Raw genomic sequence first — 11,188 nt, 5'->3', positions numbered from 1 at the left:
AATATGAAAACTAGCAATCACTGGAATTCTGTGCTCCGTCTTCGTTGTTATTATAATAACCATCAATACCGCCATAAGTATTAAAATAGACTTCATCGTGCATGACATTCCCTGTTCCTGTGCCTACACCTGGATTATCTTGATAATTGGTTGCTTCACCTCGTTTTAAATCATTTGGTGCCACGCAGTACTTCCAATCGGGATATTTGCCAAGTGCGTCTTGAACAGCATCTTCTAATAGAGAATCGAAATTACCGCCCTCATAGTTATACCACTCTTAAGAAAAATCATGATTTGCATTATCCCAACCATAAGATACCCAATTAACCGAAAACTCTTGACGTTTTACCAAACTACTATTCCCAAAAGGCACACCTAGCTCAGCAACTAGAATATGCTTTGCTAACTCCTCAATAGATAACACTGGTGATACTGCAATATGAACCCCGAACGTAGTATTAAACTGGATAAAATTATGGTTAACTGCACTGTCTCGTTTTTGCAAAGGATTAACCTGACTAATCTCTCCAACAAGTTCAAAACTAATTGCCTCTCTTGTAGATGAGGAAATTTGCGTTGTGTCTATAAAATAATGTAACAAAGCTATAATATCAGAACCGAAAATAGAAACTTACCTAGCAGCTGTACTCCGTTTTTTATGCATTTCAAAATCTTCGGTTTTCCAAATAATAGCAGCAGCAATTGCAACATCAACAGCAATCAAAATAGAATCTGTAACAGGAACACAAGCAGGACTTGAAAAAGCTAAGCATATGGCTGCTGTCCAGGATGGAATAGCTACACTTCCAGCTGCTAACACTAAACCTGCCAATGTTGAGCCTACAGCAAAGGTCCAACGTGCACGTTTAAAAAGAACAGGATAGGTTTTTGCAAAGGTAGCTGTAATTAGCACAACTCCAACAGCTCCAATAATGGCTTTCTTTTTCCACGACCTACCACCAAATATAGGAGCAACAGTTATAGAATAAAACCACAAAATCAACAGTATAGATGCTGCTATGAAAATAACTCTAAGAACGAAGGTGGTCCAAAAATGTAGCATAGATTCTTTTTTGATAAGTGCCATGATTAAACTTACTTCGATAGTTGTCAAGAGCTCTGGTGGAGTAATAGTATCTGCAACAATGGATAATAGCAACCGTTCAAAAAAAAGATTTCCTATGACTGACTTGTGCCACTTTGCATTTCTCTTTTAAATAGTGGAAGTTTTAAAAACAGTAGAACCCATTATTATATTACCAGGTTTCTGAAGACAAAGTCATGTCACAATTCCCCTGGATGTTATCACAATTCGAGCGAAATGCAAAAAATGGCTACACGAAAGTTCGTTGTAAGATGTATATACTATATATATGTAAGAGTTGTCGTATGTAAATGGATAAATCATATCAATTAGTACAACTATAAACGCTCTTTCGTAAGCTCTATATATTACTAATTAATAACCCTGATGTTATATTATTACTTCTCCTTGTTGTTTTCTTTTTCTTGTATGATATTAAGAGTTACTTCTTAATATCATTACTAAGATGTATTTAAATAAGATGATTACCCCTGCCATATCTCTCAATAGTCAAAGGCCTCTTGACAATATCTGATATAATTATCACTCCCTGGAAATCCTCCACCCAGAAACTCAGGTGTCACCCGCTGAATTGCGTATCTATCAGATTTCCAAATAGGTTCCTTACATATTTATTGCACATGTTTGTTGCATACTCCTCTCGTACAAGAAATAAATAAATTGTTACTAGAAGAATGATCCCAGGTCAAAAAATCCTCTATTTTATTTTAAACATTTAAAATATTTACTCACAATGGTAATGTTTGTTAGTACAGTTCTAAGCAGAAAGAAATGCTGACAAAAAAAAAACTTTATATACGTGTTATCAAGAAAGCATTGGGTAGCCTCCATATATGGAATATGCTAGTTGTCTTTATTCAGATATCAAAAGTTGATGTTAAAAAAAGATGTTCTGTCGTTTAAATATTATGTTTATAAAACAATGGAACAGTTAGTAATTCCAGAATAATATCCCTTAGATTATCTCATATTATGTTAACGCCTGGACCAAACTTAAAACTGTAAGCATTTTATTACCAAAAGTATAACCATATGTATGACATAGTATCTTATCAAATGATATACCTATCCGTTCTATTTAATCAAAATATTAAAGAAAAACCGTATTTTAATCTGCAAATTTAGATCTGGCTCTTAATGCTGGACCATATTTGTACAAGGCAAAAGGAATAACAGCTAATGCAATAGTAATGAATCCAAGCAACGAAGATCCCCAAGCAACAGGATATCCTTTAATAGCTAATTTGTTATACATGGCTTTACCAAACAGTGGAAATGCAAATGCAAAAAAACATCTCATTAACCCATTACCGGCATATGATGATGCAATATGATTTGGGTAACTCTCTGCAAAATATGAAAATGTTGCTTGAAATAGACTTTCTGTAGCAGTAAGGAAGAACGCTTCAGATATAATTGGAATTATCCAATGTGCAGCAGAACCCCAACCGAATAAAAACAGAGCTAATGGTAAAAACCAACTAAAGTACATTGGAGGTAATAAATAAATTTCTGGAGTAAACGTCCCATTTTTTCTACTAGGATTAACTACTTTATAAGTGAATGTTACTACAGTGATGAAAGCTGTTGCCGCGCCAACAGAATATCCCATGTAAGATAAACCCAATTCAATCAATGAAAAATGATAAACATCAATAAACACAATAGGGAATGCTTCGAAAAAAAGGTTGAACACCCCATAGACAACGGATAAATAAAGGTCGAATGCCAGTACAATAGGATCTTGAACGATCATACAGATCGGTCTATATAAAGTATCGATTAAAAATTCACTAATTTTCATTTTGGAGTCAATTTTTTCTTGAATGGTATAATATCTTGAATCACACGTCTGTTTTCTTATTCTTCTAGCACGTCTCGATAAAATTGCTGTATGTGATGTCTCAGGCAGAGTAAAAAGAAGAAGAAAAGTTGCAAATCCAGATATAAAAAATAAAAACCAAAATATCCACCTCCAATTTTTTGCTACTGTCATACACGCACCTAATAATGGAGCTGTAACTGGAGCTAAAACTGTGCAAAATGACCATGAGGCTAGCATAATCATTGAATACTTTTCAGTGATACAATCAAAAATACTAGCACCCGCATGAGTTAATAAGGGGGAACAGAATACACCAGAAAAGAATCTTAGAATAATTAGCCCTACGATATTATTAACAGTCGCACAACCCAGTTGAATGAATGTAAAAATGAAAAAAGTCCAAACGAATATTGGTTGACGTCCAACAAATGCCACTTCTGATAAAGGAGATAATATCATTGGAGCAATACCATAACCTAAAACAAACATCGATAAATTTAAAGTTCCCACCACATGCGAGCAGTTGAAATCCTTTTCAATATCGTCCTGACCCGGAACATAAATAGATGATGTAGTGTAACTAATCCAAGAAGCAAAAAGCAATTGACCCACCGTTAAACATTTTTTAAAATTGCTCCAATTATATGGTATTTCTGGATCGTTTTTACCATTCCATGTTATAAGAAATGGGTCTTTAGAAAGTTTTATTTCACTACATTGGACAGAATCTAATTCTATACAATCTGATAGTTGATCGTTAGACTGTACAGATTCATTTGCTTCCTTATAGTGTGTAAATTCTGTGCATTCGATTATGTATTTGGATTTATCGGAAACACTCGAATATTGTGGGGGAAATAGATTGTCTGGAACAATTTCAGGAAAGTTGTATATTTGCAAAAATTCCAAGACATCAGCAAACGCAGTATTCTTCAAAGAAGCCAATAATGTTGTATACATGGACATCACAATATACTGTAGGATATTTGTAGCGAAAAAGAAACTGACTAGATATGATACACTATTTGATATTGAAGTTGCAATGATTCAGTAGAGAAAAAAAAATTTGACAGTTAATTATTTCATGACACACATTTAGCACTATGCAAATTAGCACTTTTTCTTGGGGAACAAAATAAAGTCCACAGGATAGGTAGAATCATGGTACGTCAACTTTTCGCCACCATGTTAAAGTAGTTGCGATTATTTAGAAAAAAATGCTTTAATTTATATCATCTTATGATCCAACTTTAAAATGAGGAATCTCATAATGATGACTTTACCTAATGCAAAAAAAAAATAATTGACTCGTTCTTTTTGTCCATTCTGCTGTTACTTAATAGATAAAAAAAAGAAAGAAAAAACAAAAGAAAAAAAAAACTGAATCATCTCGAAAGAAAAAAGTGGAGTTTTTCATTGTTAATCTATGACCGGCACAATGTTTCTTTACTAATACAGGGTTTCACAAAGTCGGACATTTTCTCGGGTAAAACAATAGTGCCTAGTAGAACTGTTTGAACCACTGCCAATATTAAAAGATCACTAAAAGTCTTTACTGAAAGAAACAATAAAAGTAACAATAATACAAATTTCTTCATGAAGGACGATCGTAGAACTCAAAAAGGTTGAGATTTAAGAAGATGCAGTCTGTAAATCAGAATAATATGTAGTAAGAATTCTATATTGTATAGTAGACAAGTTAGGAAAAGCTCAATAATTGATATATATTCTATAACACCATAAATAGAGCATTATAGAATTTTGTCAAGAGTAAACAACCAAACTTAGAATCGTTGATATAGAATTATAATTTTCAATAAAGTCCTGTTAGAAGAAAAGACATATTTTGTTTATATTTAATATTCTTTATTTTGGACAAAAAATATTCATAAAATAAGGAAGACCTGTAAGAATATATAAAGTTTGTTGGAATAATAGTTTTGAGTTAAAAGTTTTGATAAGTTTTAGGAGTTCAGAAGCCATATTTATACATAGATATAAAGCGGTAGGATTATAAATGTATATTATAAGGTTCTATAAAGGTATATTTAGTGTATAATAGTGTATTGATAGTTATATTATCATCATTATTTTTGGTAATGCCTCCTCTATATATAGATAGTTAGGAGAGATAATATTATGTATTAATTTTGTATTACATATTAAAGTGTGACACGCTTACTCCAGAGTTTCTATATGATATCCAAAAGTGAACATCCAAAACTAATAAAAAATGCGCTGTTTTCTGCTTTTTCTTCATAAGTTTTTTCAACTAATGGTTAAGATTAACATTCTCTATTCGTAGTTTCCAAATATTTAAATTAAAAACGGTTATTACTTTCCAGAAAAAGAAGATATGAACGAAATGTTTTAAAATTTAAACACTGCGTCAATAACAAAACTTTTCTGATTCTTTTCCTCTTTTTTGTCAAGTAGAGTCTTGATCATCATTCTTTATAATATAAAAAATGGCACTGATCTGTGATCTAAAATATATTGTACGAAAGATAATTTTTAGAAGATTCTTTTAAATAAGAATAATGAATAGAATGAAAAAAAACCATATGTATATGTGTGTGTGATTTCTTCTTTTTTTTGTGTTCTTTCTTTTTGTATATTTCTATTCTATACTAGTACTAATCAAGTAACATAACGATCCATTTTATATCATTTTTTTATATATAATTAAGGAAAGAAAATAAAGGAAGGAAGTTAATAAGTAACATGTAATCTACTTCTTAAAAAAATAAATGAATGAATAAATAAATATGTAATATATTTTCCAAGAGAACAAAAATTAAAATACAATACAATTACACTTAAAATGTCTAAATACAGAATATATTCTTGTTATTTGGATTTTATCTACGCATCCCTATTTGGGGAAAAATTTTTTTATTCTTATTTTTTTTATTTTATTTTGGTGGTAATGATTTAACACTATTATTAAATTCTCTAATAACCAATTGACACTTAACTTCCTTACATAATGGAACTGTCTTATTTTCAGGTAAATTTTTCAACAGTTCTAAACCTGTACTTCTCTCTAATGCATTGACTGGAACTTCAAAATCAGTTATCTTAGTTTCATTCGGAATAGGTTCATTGGGTAAAACAAAGGCTGCAACAGAGACCTTATCACTAGTTGGATTTTGTTTTGGATTCTCTGCAACAATCAACTTGAAGAAATGGGTTGGAACTGAAACATTTGGCGGGTTTCCAATAACTTCGTAGGTGACTCTAAATTTGCCATCTTTCTCATCCTTTTTAGGTAGAAATAGTGGACCTGTGATAATTCTTACATTATTATATTTTTGAGTCAATTGACGACAAAAATATTCAAAATGAGACCAATAATCTCTGTTAAACCCCACCCCCACTTGAGGACTAATGTTAGTCAAATAGAAAGTTTGATCCATAGAATTCTGTGAAAATTTAGCATCTGCAGCTGGTACTTGATGACCACGATCATAACCAGATCCAAAATAATCTTTTAACTTAGCTCTAAACATCTCTGGAATCCTTTCATCTTCTTTAAAGAAGGAATTTTTCCTATCACCATTTCTTAAAGCCAAAGATTCTGGCGTAATGTGTTCAAGAACCCAATATGGATTTCTTGTTTGTCTGTTGTAACAGGAAATATACTGGTATCTATCCTCGATGTCATGGATTGGACCAGGAAAGCCATATTTAAATAATTCCTTTGGTTTCAATTGAACTAAAGAAGAATCGGAAGAACCACTATTTGGGACTAAAGAGATGTTACTACCAATTGGTGGATTGCTGATGGAGCCAGCACTATTGTCTCTTTTTAATAAATAATATGTTAACCCACAACCAGATCCTAAGCCAACTATACCTGAAAGAATCGATCTAAAACTCATCTATGATACAAATAAAGAAGAATCACTATGACTATTTATTTACATAAGAAATATCTCTTTAATATTTTTATTATTATACTCTTAATCAATTCATTTTTTTTATCTATCATCACTGTAAACAATACGTATTTGTTTCAGTCATCTTAAATAACTTAATTTTTTTTTCTTTATGCTGTTCCCATTGCGAAAAAAAATATGCAGGCATATAACGAAATAATCCCATTGGCTAATACAAAAAAATCATTATTTATTACAATAGCTTATTTAATAAGTGTTATCGTATAATATAATTCATTACAAAATCATCATAACTCATTTACATAACTATATACACATATATTTCTATGTAGACTTTGAAACAACTGGACCAATGAAAAAATGGCTTTTGTAATCACACTTCACCCACGCCACCACCACCTGGAGTCATAATTATTAATCTATCTCCTGGTTTAGCTTGAAAGGAATTCTTACCTCCAATGTTAATGGTCGCGTTTGTATCTTTTCTGATCCATATGTTTTGTCCACGTTGACCATCTTTACCTCCATGCAATCCATGAGGAGCGATTGCTCTTCTTTCAGATAATATAGAAGCGGTTACAGGGATTCTAAATTCTACATCCCGAATTACACCATTTCCACCGGTGTATTTCCCAGCACCACCAGATCCTTCTCTTATTGAAAACTCTCTCAATATTACCGGATAGCGTCTTTCAAACACCTCAACATCAGTCATTCGTGTATTTGTCATATTGGTATGCACCGCATCGCAACCATTCCATCCAGGACCCATCCAAGAATCACAACCAGCACCAGATCCACCACATATTGTTTCATAGTATCCAAAACCTCTAATTACTTCATCTGTCTTTGGATCTATAACATCACTACAACCAAAAGTAAAGTTATTACAATCGCCTTGAGAATCTGCCATAACATTTAATGTTTTTAATATAACATCGGTAACACGCTGTGATGTTAGCACATTTCCACCTACAACAGCAGCACCGCAGTTTGGATTCAAGATTGAGCCACTAGGTATTATAATAGTTATTGGCTCTAGACAACCTTGATTCAGTGGGATGTCTTCCCCTACAAGACATCTCAAAGAATACAATATCGCAGAGTTAGTAATGGCAATTGGAGCATTAATATTCCCATATATTTGGGGAGAGGTACCAGTAAAATCGAAGATATAATTTTCAGCATCAACATCTAACGTCACTTTTAATTTAATAACAGAACCATCATCCATGTAATCCTCACCTTCAAATATACTTGAACCAAAATGCTGCACCAACTTTTTTAGTGTGTCTTTAATTGTTTCTGAAGCATTGTTTTGGATAGCAACCATGTACTTTAAGGTCATTGGGAAAGAAAATGTATCAACCAATTGTTCAATTAGTTGAATACCCTTTGTGTTAGCTGCAACTTGTGCCTTCAAATCACTAATATTGTCACTAATTCTTCTTGCACCCGAACAGCCAGGATATTTTGAAGGTTCTTCGACAAATAATTTGTATACCAAATCCTCTTGGAAGATACCATTCTTTATCAACAATTCGGAGAATATGGTGGCACCTTCTTCGTATAGTTCTTTTGAATTTGGAGGGATTGATCCAGGAAGAATACCTCCAATATCTGCGTGATGTGCTCTAGAGGCAACATAAAACAATAGCTCACCTTTTTTAGAAAAGGCTGGGGTGATTACAGTGATATCAGGCAAATGGGTTCCACCAATATCTGGATGGTTAGTAATGATTACATCACCAGGTTTCAATTTCCCTTTCCATAATTTAGCTTGAGCTGCAATGCATGTAGACATAGATCCTAAGTGGACAGGTACGTGTGGTGCATTTGCAACCAATCCACCAGTCTGGTCAAAAAGTGCACAAGAAAAATCTAACCTTTCCTTTACATTAGTAGACACTGAAGTCTTTCTTAATTGTGTTCCCATCTGTTCAGCAATATCCATGAATCTATGGCTAAATATAGATAACATTATAGGATCAACAAAGTCATCCTTTTCCTTTTCTTTTAAAACATGCTTTTCCTTTATCTTGATAAAAATATGGGCTTTTAATACAGTTGCTTCTGCATTAGGTGGAATGATATTTGTTTGGGTACCATCAGCTAATATAGCAGGACCAGATACAACTGTCCCAACTTTCATATTACCAATTCTATAAATTGGTGTTTGTATAAAACCACCATTAAAATAAACATCTTTAAAAAAACTAGCTTCCTTAGATATATTAACAGGGTTGAAGGTCTTGATAGCTTTCATCTCTTCGTCCACTGAGTGCTGTTCACGAACATGCGATTTTCCAATAGTTCTTACTCTAATGTCATCTACAATGATGTTTTTGTTTTCAAATGCAAAACCGAATTCTCTCTTGTAACTATCATGGAAAAGTGACTTGAAATCACAATTTATTCCCACTTGCATAATCATTAAGGCTGTTTCAGTAGTTTCATATCTTAAATTTAAGTATTTTTGTACTTCTATATCTTCTAGGGAAAACCCTTGCTTAACTAATTCGGAGATACACTCATGAGTTAATTTATTAAACCTATCATTGATAAAAGAGGTGGTTTCTGGTGATCCTAAAACATATGAGCACGGTTCTTGTCTTTCTTCAACCACATCAGCTAAATATATACCATAAGCAGACAGAATGGAAGAGTATCTATGAGCAATAACAGTCTTGATTCCTAGGGCTTCCGCTACTGCAACTGCATGCTGTCCACCAGCACCACCAAAAGTGATTAAATAATGGTCTGATACAATGTGGCCCTTAGCCTCAGTAATTGCTCTAATGGGTCTAGCCATCACTTCGTTGGCAACATTGATGAAACCATATGCAACTTCTTCAGGAGTAAAATTTGAATGTAGGTCTTTATTAATTACTGTTGTGATTTCATTAAATAGCTTGGTCGTGGTTGCTAAATCTAGGGGTTCATTCTCATTTGGACCAAAAATTTTAGGGAAAAATTCTGGGACTAATCTACCCAAAAATAGATTAGCATCTGTAATAGTCAATGGTCCACCTTTTCTGTAGGCAGCAGGGCCTGGATCAGCCGTAGCAGAACCAGGGCCTACTTTAAACATACCATTTTCCCATGAAAGTATGGAACTGCCTCCAGCTGCAACAGTGTGGATATTCAATTGAGGTGACTGAATGATTATTCCTGCTGTGGTCGTTTCAAAGACGTGTTCCAACTTGTTATCTCCAAATCTACTAACATCAGTTGATGTGCCTCCCATATCAAAGCCAATCAAAGGAATATTATTAGTCTTATCATAACAAGTAGTTGAGTAGCCTACTACACCACCTGCCGGACCTGATAAAATGGATTTTAAACCAGAAAACTTGTTTCTGTCTACTAATCCACCATCTGATTGCATAAATTGAACACTTGTATTTTCCCAATTAGTTAGACCATGAAATATACTGTCGAGATATTCTTTAATAACGGGAGTTAGATATGCATCTGCTACAGAACTGTGGGCTCTTGGTAAAAATTTTATCATAGGTGAAGTTTTGCAGGATAGTGAAACATGTTTAAAACCAATCTTCTTAGCAATTGTGCCTACTAACAATTCATGTTCCGGATATGTATAAGAATGAAGAAAGGATACAGCAATTGATCTAATCCCTTTGTTATATATATTTGATAATAAATTTTCAACTGACTTCACATCCAGTTCCTTTAATATACGAACAACCTCACCACTCTTTCCAGTCAAAGTGTTTTTTTCTTTAGAAACTATGGATTTTTTAAATGGCAGTTGCTCTGTGTAATCTTCCAGAGTAACCCTTTCATCGACTTCAGCAACAATTTCATATAAGGGTTTACATTTTCTGATGTTTAAGTCGAAGATATCAGGCCTAGTTTGATCACCGATCAATAAGGCATCCCTAAACCCCTTGGTAACCAAAAGAGCACAACGTTCGCCAGTTCTCTCTAATGCACAGTTGGTTGCTAATGTGGTCCCCATTCTAATAGATGCAATGTTAGAAATGTCTAAAGGTACATTACGGGGGATACTCTTATTTTCAAATTTTTCTAATACCCTTCTAATACCTTCTAACGGGGCATCTCTATAGTTTTTAGGATCAACTGAAAGTAACTTGATCACCAAATCGTCTTCTGGTTTTCCTGAGCCGGGATTAGCAATAACGTCTGTGAAAGTCCCACCACGATCGATAGCTATTCGAATTAAATTTTTCTTTTTATCAATAATAGTCATACTGTTGTAGATGTATAGATTTGAGTTCTATTCCTCTCTTTGTGTAAATAAAAAGGCAAGTTGCATAACACATTGGGATCACTGTCTTTAGTCTTTCAACTGTAGGTGCTTTAATTTCTGTA

The 11,188-nt window shown here is 33.3% G+C and overlaps 4 protein-coding genes across 4 annotated transcripts; all 4 read right to left on the bottom strand.

Annotated features, from left to right (window-relative positions):
• Window positions 1-631: 631 nt before the first annotated feature.
• PWA37_003583 (uncharacterized protein) lies at window positions 632-1,087 on the bottom strand (the record flags this gene model as incomplete). Its single annotated transcript, XM_064860106.1, has 1 exon — window positions 632-1,087. One exon carries the CDS (start codon window positions 1,085-1,087, stop codon window positions 632-634), a length of 456 nt encoding a protein of 151 aa, XP_064713479.1.
• A 1,126-nt stretch (window positions 1,088-2,213) lies between these two features.
• Window positions 2,214-3,896, bottom strand: PWA37_003582 (MFS transporter; the record flags this gene model as incomplete). Its single annotated transcript, XM_064860105.1, has 1 exon — window positions 2,214-3,896. One exon carries the CDS (start codon window positions 3,894-3,896, stop codon window positions 2,214-2,216), a length of 1,683 nt encoding a protein of 560 aa, XP_064713478.1.
• Window positions 3,897-5,845: 1,949 nt separating this feature from the next.
• On the bottom strand, window positions 5,846-6,814 carry NUC1 (ribonuclease; the record flags this gene model as incomplete). Its single annotated transcript, XM_064860104.1, has 1 exon — window positions 5,846-6,814. The coding sequence occupies one exon, from the start codon at window positions 6,812-6,814 to the stop codon at window positions 5,846-5,848; it is 969 nt and encodes a 322-aa protein (XP_064713477.1).
• Window positions 6,815-7,205: 391 nt separating this feature from the next.
• OXP1 (5-oxoprolinase) lies at window positions 7,206-11,066 on the bottom strand (the record flags this gene model as incomplete). The annotated part of the gene is made up of 1 exon (XM_064860103.1): window positions 7,206-11,066. The coding sequence occupies one exon, from the start codon at window positions 11,064-11,066 to the stop codon at window positions 7,206-7,208; it is 3,861 nt and encodes a 1,286-aa protein (XP_064713476.1).
• Window positions 11,067-11,188: the final 122 nt, after the last annotated feature.

The sequence above is a fragment of the Arxiozyma heterogenica genome, assembly GCF_036370985.1.
Source record: "Arxiozyma heterogenica strain weizmannii chromosome Unknown scaffold_27, whole genome shotgun sequence".
NCBI lineage: Eukaryota > Fungi > Ascomycota > Saccharomycetes > Saccharomycetales > Saccharomycetaceae > Arxiozyma > Arxiozyma heterogenica.
The sequence above is the reverse complement of the archived record's forward strand: the minus strand, read 5'-3'. Positions and strand labels throughout refer to the sequence as shown.